The sequence below is a fragment of the Acanthopagrus latus genome, chromosome 11 (genome assembly GCF_904848185.1).
Source record: "Acanthopagrus latus isolate v.2019 chromosome 11, fAcaLat1.1, whole genome shotgun sequence".
Lineage (NCBI taxonomy): Eukaryota > Metazoa > Chordata > Actinopteri > Spariformes > Sparidae > Acanthopagrus > Acanthopagrus latus.
In genome coordinates, this window is record NC_051049.1 from 7,678,499 (window position 1) to 7,695,747 (window position 17,249).

The 17,249-nt window shown below is 45.3% G+C and overlaps 2 protein-coding genes across 8 annotated transcripts in view; one reads left to right on the forward strand and one right to left on the reverse strand.

Moving 5' to 3' along the window:
- The window catches only part of LOC119028227 (capping protein, Arp2/3 and myosin-I linker protein 3-like), a 40,823-nt gene extending 27,376 nt beyond the window's left edge, over positions 1-13,447 (reverse strand). For 3 of the 7 annotated variants that reach the window (XM_037113943.1, XM_037113944.1, XM_037113942.1), the window contains exons 1-2: positions 6,762-7,150; positions 2,692-2,786 (exon numbers count right to left, since the gene is read on the reverse strand). In XM_037113943.1, coding sequence (XP_036969838.1) covers positions 2,692-2,786; positions 6,762-7,068 — 402 coding nt within the window. In that variant the 5' untranslated portion in view covers positions 7,069-7,150. Of the gene's footprint in view, positions 1-2,691; positions 2,787-6,761; positions 7,151-7,887; positions 8,674-10,599; positions 10,722-13,325 lie in introns of those variants that run through there. The other 4 variants (XM_037113945.1, XM_037113948.1, XM_037113947.1 and 1 more) reach the window with 4 other exon arrangements.
- LOC119028689 lies at positions 11,914-16,775 on the forward strand. The gene is made up of 8 exons (XM_037114934.1): positions 11,914-11,968; positions 12,144-12,446; positions 12,771-12,826; positions 13,308-13,677; positions 13,885-14,157; positions 14,248-14,289; positions 15,133-15,211; positions 15,318-16,775. The coding sequence occupies exons 1-8, from the start codon at positions 11,914-11,916 to the stop codon at positions 15,478-15,480; spliced, it is 1,341 nt and encodes a 446-aa protein (XP_036970829.1). The 3' UTR covers positions 15,481-16,775.
- The last annotated feature ends 474 nt before the right edge of the window (positions 16,776-17,249 follow it).

Here is a 17,249-nt window from a genome sequence, read left to right on the forward strand (position 1 = left end):
TCGGCATCTCCACAGAGAGCTTTAGAGGAACAAACTGGACATTTTTCAGCAGCAGTTTATGTTTTCTCCACATTTTGAGTCACGAGGCAGAGATTCCAGTCATGCTGGGTGAGGTTGCCAATTTAGCATTAATTTACTACCTCGGCTAATTTGCCGTCTGCACTCTAAAAGTGCGTGGGATCATTTCAGCGCGATGCGAAGTTGACGAAAAAGTCCCGACGTGACCGGCAATCTGAAGGCAAACGGGGAGGGGGTGGATCTTATTTGTGCATCATCTCCAGTCCGGGCGAGCACACGCAGCACTTCTGCATCTGCACCTACTTATTTTCTCGACAACATTTGTGTCTTGCAGCTGTTTGATGAATCTCATCCCATCGCATCGCCCCCCCCCCCCCCCCCCCCCCCCCGATTCTGGTTCATCCCTCTTTTGTTTTTTTTTGTTTTTTTTTTGTTTTGCTGTAGCAAACACACCCCAAAAAAGTCAGTGTCTCTCATCGTCAAGGCAAACAAAGCGAGTGGTGATTCTCTGGCATTTGGCTGCTCTGCACCAGCCCCTGAGTACTGCCCTCTGCTCTTTTTCTTTCTCTTCTTCTGCTCCGTCGCTCCCAATCATTTACTCCGTTCTCTCTGATGGCCCCTGCTAAAACACTCCCTCAGGACAAACATCGTGCCCCCCCCCCATCCTCTTCCTCCTCTCCCCCCGATGAAAAAGACGTAATTAAATTACAACTCTCCCGCTCCGACATTGTGTGTCTTTTTTTTTTTCCTTTTTCCGGAGAGAGGAGCTTGACACGGACCCGTCAGAACGGCGCACTGGCAGCCTCTCACGCCCACGCGGCGAGTGAGGTGTCTGAAATGTGGTCACTCAAAATGTGCGCGTGAGATGGAGAGAGGAGAGAGAGCAGAGGAGGAGAGGAGAGGAGAGAGAGGAGAGAGAGGAGAGGAGAGAGAGGAGAGGAGAGGAGAGGAGAGGAGAGGAGAGAGAGGAGAGGAGGAGAGGAGAGGAGAGGAGAGGAGAGGAGAGGAGGAGAGGAGAGGAGAGGAGAGGAGAGAGAGCAGAGGAGGAGAGGAGAGGAGAGGAGAGAGAGGAGAGGAGGAGAGGAGAGGAGAGGAGAGGAGAGAGAGCAGAGGAGGAGAGGAGAGGAGAGGAGAGGAGAGAGAGGAGAGGACATGCGTGTTTGAAGGAGCTGATTAAAAAGGCCAGACTGTATCGCATTACCGTGATGAGTCGGGGTTACGGATGGTAGTTAAGAGCGAGTAAACAGGAGTGAATCATGCTGATGCAGCAGGAGGAGAGAGATCTGGTATCAAGTTATTCCACATCAGAGAGAGACCACACACACACACACACACACACACACACACATACAGACACACACCAGGCTTATTGTGGAGTGTAATTATGAAAGGGAGCTGCTACAGGACAGGTACTCTTGGTCTGCTCTTGTTCGACACTTCGGGTGAGGAGGATAAACTCGCCTGACCTGCAGCGACGGAGCAGAACGACCGATTACGACCTTAAAGAAGCCTCAACCCCCTCTCACTCCCAACCTCTCTGAGAAAACTTAACACTTTTCAAGCTCTGCATTCCCCTAAAAAAAAAAAATCCAATCACAGGCGCATTTGATCAAACTCCAATCTATTTTCTAGTCTTCTGCGCGCGCCCAGCAGAAGCGACGACTCTAGCTTTCCAGTTCAGCTTTTTTTTCCCTTTCTTTTTTTTTTTTTTGAAAGAGGAAGCAGTAAAATGAGACACGGATTGGAAAGAGATTATTGGAAAGATGTTTCTGGCAGATAGACATATCAAAGTGCCACGATATCAAAGGCTGTACATGCAGAAGCTCCTCTAACCGCCCGTCCTCGCTGCACGACGAATCATTAAAGCATCCATTGAGTGGAGGCACTGCTCTGCCAGGACCAAGCTCGCTCGGCCGGGGATGAAAGCTCATTGGATCACCGGGGACTTCGGGAGGGGCAACGGGACTCACTAGTGTTTTAAACAGTATCAAAAATACACTGACTTCACTGCGGTCGGACTGGGAATCATACGAGAGCTTGCTTGCGCACACATATGGTTTAGTTGCTGCACTTAAAGGAGAGATCAATCAATAAAACCTTCTCTGGACTGTGTGCTTTACAATCCGCAAACACAACAGGGTCCAGTCGCAGTTCTGGTCCACACCTCCAGAGCTGATTGCCCCAGATTTCAACCAGATAGCTGGCTGAGCTCCACTCACCCTAATAGAGATTTCACATCTCTGCCCCATATTCTCTGATGAAAGCACCCCAGAATCAAAGGCTGCGAGCTGCTCGGCCCCCCCACTGCCTCCACAGTCGGGGCTCGCGCACACAGACGAGCCCTTAGATACCGTCTACCCACATTCATCCTGCCAACAGCAGCCACAGATGAAGGCCAGCAGTTAGGAAGCAGTTAGCGAGTGACCTCGGAGGCTGGATGCTCCGCTGTTTAATCACCGGGAGCTTCTGCTGTCACAGATCCGCGAACACTGCAGCGGGAGTTAATATGAAGGGTGCTGCACATACATGATGCATGCGTCAGAGTGCTTAGGCCGCAGGACTGAGGTGTTCTTGTACATCAGCAGCTCAGTGTTACCGGAGCACGGAGGCCCATTTTAAAAAAAAAAAAAACAACCAAAACCCTCAGCGAACAGACGGAGAGCAGCAACTCACCAGCACTCTGTCCTCTGTTTTGCCACTTTTGGTGTCAACCTTGATGCCATGGATGAACTTGATGGATGACTTGTCGACAATCTTCTTGATGCTCTCTGTGAAAAGAACATGGAGACAGTCAGTACATTTACATGCACATCTCGGTCGGATTACAGCTGTAGTTCGACTATGCTACTCAATCAGACAACTGCAATTGTCCGAGTATACGTGCCGGTGAGAAAATCTAATTATTGGCCGAAGCATGTCATATCCCAGTACGATAGGTGGCGCTGTACCCATTTCAACCAGTGGTAATAGAGCCACTTCCGGCTGACCTCTTTACTTCACCAGCAACAACGAGCTCTGCCTCGGCATTCAAGAAAGATGGTGTACAGACAAGACGAAGCTACATCTCTGTTAATTTCATATATGGTGTACATGATCATCACACAAACTAGATGCACAACGGCGCTCTTGCTTGCGGTGATTTCGGAGGAAAGACGCCGCCGTCCTTCTACAATCAATCGAACAATCTAGGTGTTTTAACACAACTATGAGAAATCCGATCCGGTCCGTTTTTAGTCAGACTAAGGTGTATACATGCATCTTAAAAATCCGATCATAGTCAAACTAACGCAGTAATTCGGTTTTCTTGAGTGTCACGTCAACGCACTGAGTAAAATGTTATGGATAAAAAAATTAAAAGCGCAAACACTCTTTCAGCAAACCAGCATTTTTGATTTGTTTTCGCCACGCTTAATAATAATAATAATAATAATAATAATAATAAAAAAGAACATTACTGAAGAGCATCTTTCAGAGCGCACTGTTTGTGTTCCTGACAGACGGCGGCTTCAGTGATTTCAGCGATCAACTCGTAGAGATCGAAAAACTCAGGTAAATTTATCACGGTGAAAATCATGTCTGCGTTTATTTTTTGCACGTGCAGCGTGTCTGGATCGATTCGAGAAGTCTACACGGTCAGCATTAACCATACAACAATAACGATAGTTTGACAAGACTAGAAAAGGGGATGTGATGTTTATTGTAGATCACCTTTTTGTTTCCATCTTTGTAAGTTAATTTTCATACTAAATCAGGGAGAGCACAGACACGTTTAAAAATCACTGCCAACACAAGAGCAGCCAATGAGACCGATCATATCTTCGCCTGTATCGTTCCTCATCCCTCTATTGCCTTATTACACGTCATCTTACTACAATCAATTATCAATAAACGCATTAACATAATCTTTATTTTAAACAGGAGACTTCTGTATCTCTTTTTAATTGTAAATCGAGACGAAGTGCTGAAACTCTGACAGCATTTTACAGTTAAATACAGTCACCTCCCTCAGCACGGTCGCATAAAAATACAGAAAACACAGTAGGTCTGCTCAGGCCTGTGACAGCGGACCAATCAGAGCAGACTGGGCCTTTTAGTAACCATTCTGTAGCAGACACATACAAACATGAACCTGAAAAAGAGCATTTTATTGGACCTTTAAGATAAAAACAGAACCACAATCAAATGAGCCCAAAAAAGATCAAACTAAACCACCCTGACCTTTGGGTGTTCAGGTCCTGTATTCAAGCCTTCATCTAATTACCGAGCGATTTATCAGGCTTGTCATTTACCTTTGGTGGCATTTTCAGAGGACAAATTAATCACATGAAGTCTGAGTCTGTATCCCGACGATGATGATGATGAATAAGCTACTTTAAACCATGACAGCATTTGTTGGGAGGTTGCCTGGATTAATCACGTATCGACTACATACCGATCATTTTCTTCTTTATTGCTCACTGAGCGCTCATCATGCTATCGGCGAGGCTCGTCTAACGAGTGGCATCAGCAAAAAGCGCTCCACAATATGCTCCCGTGTCGTTTTTCTCCACCTCACAAGAGCAACATGACACATGCGAGCATCGGTGTCTGTGATTCACCGAGAAGTGTTCCTGTCGAACAGCATCACCGTCAGCGCTGCGACCCCTGACATGCATCCAGCACGTAAAAAAAAAAAAAAAAATCACGCTGCCTTCTGCGCCAGAGGAGGCGTCTTACTCACAGGGGTCGAGGAGCGCACGCCATCGACGCTATCAAAGAAACATACAGTCGCCGGCGGGGATCACATGATTCATCCTCTTCATTCCATTACAGCGGCCGCGCGGCATCCGACTGACGACTTTATGAGCAAATCGATACTAAAGCTGGGACGGTGGGGATTTGGCAGCAGGGAGTTGATACAGTCGTAGCAGATGGTGGAGGTTTTTTTCTCTTTATGGAGCAGCAAGTGTCCGCGTACGTCTCTGTGAACTTTAAGGTGGTGGAATGTGGTTTATTTACTCAGCTGATACACTTACACTCAACTTGAATTCCTCTATTTCACACTCTCTTCCACTTCTACTCCAGAGAAATGTCGTCCTTTTTTGTTGCTTTACTTGACAGGATGATCAGTTAAAGCAGCACGATGCAACTTTTAAAGCCATTCTGGAGAAAGATGGTTGATCGTTGAGTCTCAGTCCGACATTGTCATATATCAACACTTTGATCCAATTTGCTACTTGATCTTGATTGGTATTTGACAACCTGGGTGTGACAGTGGCGTACCCCACCACTCGCCCAGTGTTAGCTTGGATCAACACCAGCCCCTGCACAGTGTTGTGCCTGAACACGTTCAGTGAACTTATTCATATTTTGGGTGAACGTGAACTGAACGTACTGTATTCTGCCCGATGAACGTTATTGCGAACGCGTTCATTCTGGCGTTTGTAAACGGCGCTCTCTCACCATTTAACTTCGCTCAAGAGAGTGCCAGATTTTCATCAAGCCTTCCAGGTGAAAACCAGCTAAAAACACACCGTAAACAGGCCTTAATATGTAGCGGAAAAAACACCCAATCTGGCAACACCGCCAAATGCATCATCAACATGCGAAGCATGAAGAGAAAAACAAATGAAGGCAGCAGCACTACCTCAGACTCAGCCTCCACCGTTAATACAGCATCTACGTATGATTGCTTAAAACTATTTTATGAAAAGGTCAGTGATGATCCAGGTGGGAAATCTGACCTTTTTGTGTAGACTTTGCCCACCGGGTCTCAAGACGCAACTCCGTACATCAACAACGTCAACAGCAAACCTGAAACAGCACATTGAAGTAAAGCACCCGGCGAGCCTTTCAAGGTATGTGCGAGTGAATAAAAAAAATCAAAAGACACAGCAACGGCGAGCCAAAACAGATCGTCTACCACACAGATCACATTAACGACGCAGAGTTGCAGCTCCACTGTCTTCATCTCCCAGTTGCACCTGGACAACCTGGTTCTGCAGTATACTGTCAGAAAGCTGCAGCTTCAGTGATAAAACTGATAACATAATTGCTGTCTGCGCTTCTATATGGGCTGTGGCAATTATTTAGAAAAATAATAGCTCACAGCAACATCATGAAAAAAAAGAGCAATGAACTAGTTCATTTTAAAATTTGTGAACTGAACTTTGAACTGGTTCATGTAGAGAGTGAACTTTCCCAACACTGTCTCTGCAAAAGATCAGTGGTCACAGATGATGGAGGGATGGATGGAACGAGAGCCAACAATGAGTTGTGTCAAAGTTAGAAAGTGTTGCTTTAATAAAATCTAATGAATTATAGAACAAACAATATAACTGCGTAGAAAGTAGCTGCAACATTAAAGTGCTGCATACACATTACTGCATCTTCTATATTAATCATATGTAACATTATGAAACTGACACGCTCCACTGTGCTTCTAAATAATTACATTTTTGACTCTTACGAAGCATTTTGGTGAAAACGCTTCAAGTGGTGGATCTGAGTATTTTCTACATGTGCCTTTCAACTCTGAGAAGGATTTCTTCCACTTCTATTTAAAAGTACACAGCAGTGGAGTCTGTGTTGGAAAGAAAACACTGGGCTTCACTTTCCAAGCCTCAAAACACACACATATGCTCCTCTGAAAACAAATCGCCGCCAGTTTTCTGTATGAGGAGGAGATCTCTGAGAGCCAGAGAGGGAACCACTGATCATAACAAGTCCATCCAGGGTGGGACTGAAGTCTCACTCAGGCTGACCTTGTGCAGGGCCACGGTGACGCTTGGTGATCCACCTGTCAGCCAGTTGCAGGATGGAGGCGGCGCAGCCCTCCCGGCAGGTGACTGAGTGTGGAGGCAGGGATTCCACTGGATTAATCATCACAGTGCGCCTAATAGAGCCATTAGGAGTAATTAACACAGCGGCAGAGTCCCGGATACCCTGAGCATTTGTGGAGCGCGTGGTGTTTGCGCGCGTGCAGAACCAAAGGCTGCGCGCGAGCTGTGACTTTGACATGTGTGAGCTGCTCGAGAGAAACACGACGGATTTAAATACGAGCGCGTTCATTCGTGGGTCTGCGTGGCCGTATGCATGTATCTGTTGTTGTTATTGTTGTTGTTGTTGGCAGGAGCCGGCGAACATCTGCGGTTATCAGTCCCACTTTCCTTTTCTTCTTCTTTTTTTACATTTTTTTTTTTTTTTGCACACTGGCACGTGCACACACACGCGCGCACCAACACTGTAGCGCTCGAGCATGCAGGGAAAAAAAAAAAACAACACAAAAAACAAAGAGAAAACAGTCAAAGGTTGAGGTTTAGAGAGGGTGGGGTGGGCAGGGACACACACACACACACACACACACACACACACACGCTGGAATAGTGTGTGTGTTGGTGAACAAAACGCTATCAGCCCCACGAGTACACACACACACACCGTTTATTTCCACAACGCCCCTTTTCTTCTCTGGCCTAAGGCTGGGGGGGGGGGTTTATTATCACCTGATCCGCCCCAAGGGGCAAATTTCCAAGCAAGGTAAATTTCCCCTGCACTGTGAATAATTCATCTGCACATCCACTCATTCACACGCGCTGAGGAAAAAAAAAAAGAGAGGGGGGGTTCAGGAGGAAAACGGAAAGGTGCAGCAGCTCCTGACTGTCCATCCAATGCGTCTGTTCGGTCGCAGCCTCCGCCAGACGCGCGGAGGGGAAAAAGCATCCCGAGCATGAACAGCAGACACGCCGGGAGTTGACCGCGGCTACAACCCGCAACAACACACACACACACACACACACACACACACACACACACACACACACACACACACACGCACGCACGCACACGCACTCACACACTGAGCAAGAAAAATAACCAGCCTTTACCCACCTGTGATATCCTTGCTCACACTTACGAAACCAGAGGCAGTGATCTCTTTAGAAGCCATGTCTGTTCCTCTCTCCTATCGCCACCCCTCCTCCTCCTCCTCCTCCTCCTCCTGCTCTCCTCCACCTCCTCCCCACTGGCTGTCCCCTCTCTCCTCTCTCCTCTCTCTCTCCCTCTCGCTCTCTCTCAGAGATGGACAATAAGGATGGTCTCTCTCCCAGGCATTCCAGTAGGGCATCCGACTGCCCGACTCGCTTCCTGGAAGAAACCCTGTGGATGCTGGGAGGCTGGATGATGTGGGAGCGACGGGAGGTGGAGGGAGGGGCGGAGAGGTGGAGGGAGGGATGATGAGGAGGAGGAGGCGGGGATCACTCAGGGATAATGAGGCAGCTGTGGTTACCTGTGAAAGCGCAGGAAAAGTTAACAGAGCAGCGAAACCCAGCAGCAGCAGCAGACTGATGCAGTTTTACACCGACGCACTATTTTCTTTTAATAAACATTCTGCCTCGTAAGGTATTGATTATCAATTCCGGGGCTTGTAAATGCAGTGCATAAAAAAAAAAAAAAAAAAGATAAGTAAAACAGGAGTGGACAGCCGAGCTGCAGCCACACTCTGTCGTCCATTTTGTAGTTCAGATGAATGCCTGTGTGTGCTTTTGTTTGAAAGTATTGCTCACAGAAAAGCAGTTTTTTCGTTCATGTCTGAGCACCAGCAGGGGAACAAAAGTCTCAGTGAAAAACGAACCTGCACCAGATGTCAGGGGCTGTTGTTAGTGGTGCTGAGGAGAAAAGACGCCACCGGTAAAAAAAAAAACTTAAGTGGAATTTGCAGACATGTTATAAGCCGTCTGAGCAGCTAATCAGTGACCTGGATGGCAAAAACCGAGCCAGCCAGGTACAGGACAGGATCATGTTTGTCTGTGGCTCTTGTCTTGTGTAGCTGCTGTCTGGCTCAGTTTGACCATCTGCTCTGCCTAATGGCGACAGAAATGAATGCTAATATAAGTGTGTTTTTGTCTGGTTATTTACAAAAGCAGATATGTTCGATAAACAGATACAAATCAACTCAATTTTCAGCTGCCAGGTGCGATGTTCACCATGTTCACTGTCTTCCACACAGGACAGAAAAAACCCTGCTAAAATCTGGCTTTTGTCTTTACAGGAGGACAGGTACAATCGCCACTTACACCTTTGTCAAATGACTCAGCAGTATTTAATGTTAGTGATGGGTGTTTATGAGCTCCAGATCAGCTGTTCCGAACACAAAACACCAGGGTGGACACGCTGATTTCACAGGCCACTGGCTTTTTAGTGCATTTCCACCCATCTCTGTTTGAGCAGCACTCGAGTTTGAAAGAGAGACTGAAGTGAAAGACATCAAAAAGTAACCACTGCCTGTTGGATACTGAGTGAGAAGCAAGATGTCTCACTCTTTTGCAACTTCCACACACAAAAAAACAACGTGTCTCACTCAGAACGTTACAGATTCAAGACTTTTTAAAATAGGTTTTAACATCTTCTGAGCGTAGTCTGGTCTACTGCTACAAAACAGGAAGGTAAACTTGCCCGTCAGTGGGAGAAGTATTGATCGCCTACTTTAATTTACTCTATGGATAACGACAGCCAAGTATTTGTCGTCACACAGAGAAGCCTATGAATTGGTCGTGCAGTTCGAGGTCGGTCTCATAATGACGCTTAACATTAAGAATTCCTCCATCACCGATTAACACCTGTTGGCAGATAAGGCGGATTACCTCGAGGTCAGACGGAGTAAGAGTTGGTTAATTTTTCCTGACACCTCACTTTCTCCCCGTCCATTTCCCCTGACACCAGCATTAATGACGGAACATAATTCCCCTGTCGCTCTCGAGGTGGAGGTACTCGCGACGCAAACCAGGAGCTGTCGACAAGTTGTCATTCCTGACCTGGTAGACGTCCGTTTGACGCGGGAGCAGAGCAGTGTGTTTAAATGAAGGCTAGTGAAAGTGAATGCATTGAAACAGACAGCGGATGACTCAATTACAATGCACGCACTATCTAACGTTTGCTAATGCTTGAGAGTTATTACAAATCATCCTGGACTGTCTGACATTTGACAAGTCATCCCGATGTCTACTCGGAACCATCAGTATGGACCTCATTGTGAAAGTAACTGGGACACATCCTCTGGGAACCACCAACTTCTGCACTCATCTTTATGGTAATCTATTCAGTAGTTGTTGAGATGTTTCAGTCCCTTTGGTCGAGGTGGACGGACTGACTGAACACTGCCATCCATAAAAGCCACGTCAGCATCATTCCTTCCAAAAGAAAAATAAATAAATAAATAACCCAGGGGGTTTACTGTATCATTCCCCTCATTTGATTTACATTAATTTTATCTGATTGTAACTGATTGGATTAAGCTGAACACAATGAAAAGCTCCCCAAAGAGAAAACAAGCATCAGCGTCAGTATCAGCATCAGCAGAAAGTAACTGTGGGACACAAATAGAACAAACAACCCGTCACAAAACACAACAAACAACCTGAACTGTGATACGCAGAAACTGATGTCAGCATAATCATTCACTGACAAAATATAAAGAAGGATGTGAAAAGTCTTCTTTCACATTTGCAGCACATCTGGTTCGTATATATAGAGTATACGTGTGACAAAAAGATAAGATCCTGAAGCTGTAAAGCTGCTTGTTGTATTGTGTTTTGGGATCTTTACCTCTCTGCCTCTCTGCTGTCTGATGGCTCCGCCTGTTAACTTGTTGACAGAGGAAGGAAATGTCTCCACCAAGATGACCATCTCTGTCCGTGGTTTACTGTGATAGTCACTTCAGACTCCTGCTAAGAGATGGTATTATTCTCTGCTTCATAGCTTCTAAAAAAAAAAAAAAAAAGGTCTGTGGAATGCAACAATGGATTTCTGCAAAATACATTATTTTTTAAAACAGTAGAACTTATTATATATCATTGTCACTGTCTCTCTCTCACTGGAGCTGCACATCTTAAATTTTTTGGACATTTGACAGAATGAACATCGTCCTTATCTCCTCACTGCTGGGTGAGTATCACAGATGAAACCTTGACTGATTCACAGACATACCTGCCTCTCTATTTAAAAAAAAAAACTAGTCTGCCTCTGCTGGGAAGACTTGAGAAGAAATCTCTGTGTTTTTCATCAAGACAGAATCTGCTGCTGGTGGACAAAACAGTGTCCAAGTGTCTGCGTAGTAGACCTGTCAGCACAGTGCTGATGCAGACTCTCTCTTCTTCATATCAGTGTGTGTGTGTGTGTGTGTGTGTGTGTGTGTGTGTGTGTGTGTGTTGTGCGCTCGGTTATAAATTTCACCGAGCTGTTAGCATGCAGCTGGGAGTCTCAGACAAAGCTAAATTAAAATGATGCGCAGCAGCCAGAATCTGAATAGAGCTAATGGAAGTGATTTAGACGCGGCTGCCAAATTGTTGTGTGGCCTGTTCCGTCCTTAACGACCGTGAATTATGTGCCAGACTGTGTGACAATAGTACGAGTACCGAGTTACTTTACTGTACGTTGTCTAACAGGAAAAATACTGGAAATGTGTGTTGCATTCCTCCTGTTCCCATGGGGATGATAACCGTCTAAACAGTCTCATTAAGGAACAGGAAGCTCTCCTCTCTGTCACACTGTGTGGCAGCACGGTGACTACGAGTGTGTGTGTGTGTGTGTGTGTGTGTGTGTGTGTGTGTGAGGCTCGGATGTGTCTTCATCGCAGTGTCTCAGCAGAATTGGAGATTGTTTATTACGTCTCAGAGACACAAGTTTGCTGGTGTTGGAGGTAATAAATCTGCCTGCACAGATGAACCTTTTCTGATTTTTTATTATTTTTTATATTGTCTTGGTCGGGTTATGTAATCTGAAATCAGCAGCGGACTGTAACTGACTATCTGGCGTGAAGCCATGTGGGAACAAACCATCTGAGCTGCCCGTGGAGTTCGTGTTAATACATTGCCCGCTGACTGGCAGAGCAGACTGTACACCACACACACTGTACCCAAAATGTCACCGAAGAGGCAGGAACAAGCCATGGTCGTGTACGAGGACCTAAGGAGAAGTGTGTGTGTGTGTGTGTGTGTTTGAGTGAAGTCATTTCTCTGTTTTTCAGGTGTAGCTGCATCTGCTCTCAGAGTTGCTTCATCTAAAGGTACTCGCAAATACAACAAACACACACCTACAGTGTGTAAGCGTGAACATCAACAGTCCATAATGGAGTCCGTGTCTTCCTGCAGAGACTGTGAAGGTCAGCGTGTCTGTGTGGCCTCCCGGGTCAAACATCTACCTCGGCGAGTGCGTGTTGCTGCAGTGCACAGTGGAATCAAACTCCAGTTCTGTGTGGAGCTACGGCTGGTTCAGGGACGAACCGCACCTCCCTCCGACCCCGAACCCCAGGCACCTGGTCTCCGGTGACGGCTACTCCATCACGGCTGTAACGAGGGAGGACGCGGGCAGCTACTGGTGCCAAGCGGAGCGTAGGGAGAACAGCACCACCGCTGTGGTGTCCCGCAGCCAGCCGGCCACGCTCAGTGTGTCAGGTGAGCAGCGGTGGATACAACCTCCGCAGTGAGGCATCGGGTTTCTCCTGTGCACACACGACCACATGGTTCAGTTGTGACTCCTGATGCAGTGACACAAACAGCATGTGCAGCTACGTCTATATTACTTTGGATTCGGCCACTGAAGTCATGATAGTTTAATCTATTCCATATCAGGAATAATACAATAAATCCTGTTCCTTTCAAACATGTAACTATACAGATCTGTAGGATACAGTATGAGTATTATATTCATTATCAGCCGCAGCAGCGTCGGCTTGTTATATTCGGACCTTGTGAGTCTGAACGTGTTTGTCATCATAGCAGAATGTGACCCTGGAGACCGGAGATTCATTACGGAGGAATTTAAGCAGGTGTCTGTATGTCAGCCTGATACTGTCACAACATTTTACAGGTGTGTAGCTGAGGTAAAAAAATGAAGGCAGATTTCAGGAGAAGGGTTTGGTCAATGGGGCCCCTCGCTTCGCAACCCCGGGGCGACATTCCTGGTCCTGGAGATCACCTTTTTTTTTTTTCCAGCTGGAATTACCAGAGAAGCAATTTTTGAGTATTTCGCCAGGTGCTGGACAGATTAGTTATGCTACGGGGGAAAAGGCACATTAGAGATTCATCCTCTGGGGAGCATGAATGTCCATTAGCTGTTGAGATGTTTCAGTCTGGGCCAAAGTTGTGGACTGTTTGACAGACTGCCCTCCCCAACGCCATAAAACAGACTTTACCATTAATTTAAAACAATATATGTAAGCTGTTATACAATTAAGTTGAGTTTGATAACTGTAAATGTATTTCACATAAATACACAATGTATTTATACTGATAATTGTACCATGTGAGCCACAGGTCTGCAGTCAGACATACCAGTTTATCTTTGATCGACTTCTTCTCGTTGTCCGCCTCCCTCCTCCAGAGCGGCCTCCTCCCTCGCTGACTCTAACTCCCAGCAGCAGGCAGTTCTTCAGAGGGGAGCAGTTCTCCGTCCAGTGCCCCGTGTCTCAGACTAACTCCTCAGGCTGGATGCTGAGGCAGTACTCTCCGGGCCGTCGAGTGAGGAAGAGAGTCCTCCACAATGGCCGCTGTTCACCACTTGGGGGCGCTGTTAGTAAAGACAAGTCTGACACATGTTGGTTTACCGCTGGAAGTGGGACCAGTGGGCTGTACTGGTGCGAGGACGCCAAGGGCCGCAGCAATGCAGTCAACGTCACAGTAAGCTGTGAGTCTTGTGTAACAGTGGAATTAAAAGACACTGGAAAAAAGGCAAATATGATCTAAACAGACAGCATGTTGCTCCACGACACATCCACAATCACACAGATGGGGTTTAATTATGTATTTGAGTAACTCCATTGAAAGCAGATGTAATTATAATGATTGAGGAGGATTTCGTCTGTTAACCATGTCTTTTGTCTTCGTCCCACAGATGGTTCCATCATCCTAAAGACTCCTGCCGTCTCTGTGCGTGAGGGCGACAAAGTGGTCTTGTATTGTCAGCACTGGGCAGGCAACCCTAATCAAACAACCTTCTATAAAAACGGAACGGAAATCGTCACTTACAACTCTTCATCTTCAGACAGAGTAATAAAGTTGACTATAGAGAATGTGTCACCGGAGGATGAAGGCTTGTACCGGTGTGCGTCCCGGGACGGAAAGACGGAGAGTCCGGCGAGCTGGTTGTCAGTGAGACCGGACCGAGGTCGGTTGTCTGGTTACTTTTGTTGATATTCACATTCTGCTCAGTGTAATAATAAAACAACAATAAATGATGTCAATTATTGTCTTTTAGGCAACATCACATCCACAGACGGGACCACAGCCTCAAATAGTGGTAAAAATATTTTGTAAAAAAAACACTTTGACTTGTTTCAGACGAACTAGCCGATGGTAACAATAATTACTAGGTAGAGCAAAGACTGACAGTTAAGTCATTATTTAACAAGGGTTTAGTAGTTTATAAGCCATTCAACAAACTTGTCTTTTAATTTTTTTGTTCTCGGAGGCTGCGTACGGCCAGAGCTGTTCATTGAGAACCTGCTGGTTATCAGTACGATAGCAGTCTCTTTCTTAGCAGTAAGTGAAGCTTCCTGGCAGAGCAGCCCGAGGACAGCAGAGGGAAAACCATCAAATACCTTCTGCGATTTTCACGTCATGGGAATGTTAATTGTCTAATTAGGTGTATAGTTGAAGTTTGAAGGGACAGTTCCCCCCCAAAATACACACTTTTTACTCATATCCTTGTGATATTTATCAATGTAGATTGTTTATTGTGAGATGCAGAATTTGGATTTATCAGCCATAGAGATATCTGTCTCCTTTTGAATATAATGGAACAAGATGGCTCTGCCCTGTAGTGCTCAAAGCGCCAAAAAAAGTTTCCTTATAGAAAGTCATGACTCACTTACTCAAGATCAACAAAACTTGTTGTGAGGAGTTTCATGAAGGCGTTATTTTCCATTTTAGTGACACTCTATCACGAGGATGAGAGGCTCGTGCTCGTGACGTAGCAGGGTGTAAACATTAATGGCATCCTCGCCGGTCGAGTTGTCAGGCTAGCTGTCTTTGTTAGCTAGCTTCTCGTTCATGAGTAGATGCGTGCTTCCTTCTGCACAGTGATCCGGAAAGAGCTATCTGACACTGACAAATTAAAAAAAGACTGTGTTTTCTTTATCAGGTTCCTGGAAATGGATCATTCTTTCATGCGGGCTTCTCTTCCTCGTTCCTCTAACTGTCTGGCTGATTCTCTACTACAGGTGAGTCAGAGAATCTACTGAACACCTGTCATTAGACTCTTGGGATAAATCACTGTCAAACAATTTGTTGAGCAAATGCTTCACTGATCACTGTGTTTCTGTGAAGGCACCAGATGTTTCGCACCCGTAGCTGCTGTCCAGCTTCCAAAGAGGATCTACCAGCAGTGGAGCTTCCTGCGACCAAGCAGGACATGACAGAAGTGCAGTGGGACCTGTCCTGGATGGAGATGTCCAACCTGTTGGATAAGCAGTTATATCCTGGCACCTAAAGGATCACTCTCACCTGAAGTATAAAGAAAATACTGAATGGGGTGAAACCTATGAGATAGTTCAGTCAGTGCTGTTTCTGACAGGCCATAAGAAAAATTTGTAGTCACATGACAAAAAAGGTCCGAGCTTCTTCGAGGGGTCCCGCAAAGATCTATTCTCGGCCCCTTGCCTTTGTAAGCTGTCTCACACGTTCCACTGTTTAGAAAATAAATGCTGATATTTATAACGTTGAAGATGCGATATGTAAGAGTTAGCCAACTGTTGAATTCATGGGGGGTGTAATAGGGGGTGACTCACCAGAGCAGTCCGCTAACTGCTGCTAACTGTAGATGCCGTTGGCTAGTAAACACAGCTAATCGCTCAGCTAGCAGTCATATTAGTTAACTCTGTCTGGACTGAGAGCTCGGAGCTTCAGGAGAGGGTTGGTGTTGTTTTCTATCAGATTTTCACTCCAACAATGCAATGACATCTTTGACATAATGTCATGACTGTCATTTCCTCCGATCTGTTGATAACTATAGTTATTTTTTAAAAAATGTTTTAAACACAAATTCTTACATGTTGCACATTTAATATAAAAAAAAAGTCTTTTTACATATTTCATTGTACCTATATAGCGATCCTGATGTTTTTCAAAATGTTTCAAGTCAATTCTCAGAGCTTCTCTCAGTTCTTCAAAGGATTTAAATTGACCTTGTACTTGATATTAATATTCCATTAAATATACATGTCCCTCTCTCTGGAATTGTTTGAAATCAGTATCAGTTACTTTACTACAGTACATGTATTTTAGACTCCACTGGAAAGAAGCCCATCTCATTTACAGTGCGAAATTTGTGATTATACTAGACTGAATAGTTTTTTTTTTTTAAAGAAGTTTTAGAGATGTAAAATGGCTATAAAGAAAACAAGGCATTTACAGTGCGTCTCTTTCACTCATGATGCCTTTCTTCCATGTAGATGAGGCGAGGAGATCTTTGTCCACGGGTCATTATGTCAGAATCATTGTCACTCCCCAAACTATGCTTATGTTGAGTGACGAAACCTGAGCCTGGATATCAAATCTCAACCCTGTAAATATTCTGCACGCACATTACAGCTGACTGAAAGTGGGATTTATGATATTCACAATCCACTGGATGACAGTTCAGGCTCTGCTCACAGAGACCCATAAGTATTATGTATTTGTCAAGATAATTATGACGGTATGATGCAGTGCACGACTCATCTTTGAATATGCTCTATTTAATGAGGAACTTTACTGTAAAATAAATACACATGCCTGTCACATTCAGTACACGTCTGGTTTTGATTTAATCCATTTCAAAGTGCTACCGAGCATTTTATTTACTGCTCTTCTCGTTTGTTGTTGTCTGGACGGTTGAAAAAGAACTTCATTACGGTTCATTTGTCTTTGCTCTCTTTTCATCATGAGATGAAACCAAATGTACTCATTTCTGATAATGTTTTAATACTTGGCTGCGTCAGTGAGCACATTTTATTATCTATGAGGACTTCACTGGAGGGACGCTTATAATGAGCAGTATAAGTGAGCGTGCACAGACAAGTATGGGCAACACAGAACTCACACAAGCCTCTCTGTCAAAGTCATGTAGGAAAATGTGGTTTAAGGATAATCTTTTGGTTTCTCAGAGATATCCTCTGCCCTACAGAGAGGTGCCAGGGCGCTGGTTAGGACAGAGATTAAAAAGTGTACAGCAGTACTCCAGCATGAAAAGTCAGGCTGCAGGAAAATCTGCTGCCCTCT

Excerpts from the sequence above, each read along its gene's own strand:
- LOC119028689 (XM_037114934.1), top strand. The coding sequence starts at position 11,914 with ATGTCACCGAAGAGGCAGGAACAAGCCATGGTCGTGTACGAGGACCTA. Across the intron at positions 11,969-12,143 it reads GTACGAGGACCTAAGGAGAA|AGACTGTGAAGGTCAGCGTG; the intron begins GTGTGTGTGTGT and ends GTCTTCCTGCAG. Across the intron at positions 12,447-12,770 it reads GGCCACGCTCAGTGTGTCAG|CAGAATGTGACCCTGGAGAC; the intron begins GTGAGCAGCGGT and ends TTGTCATCATAG.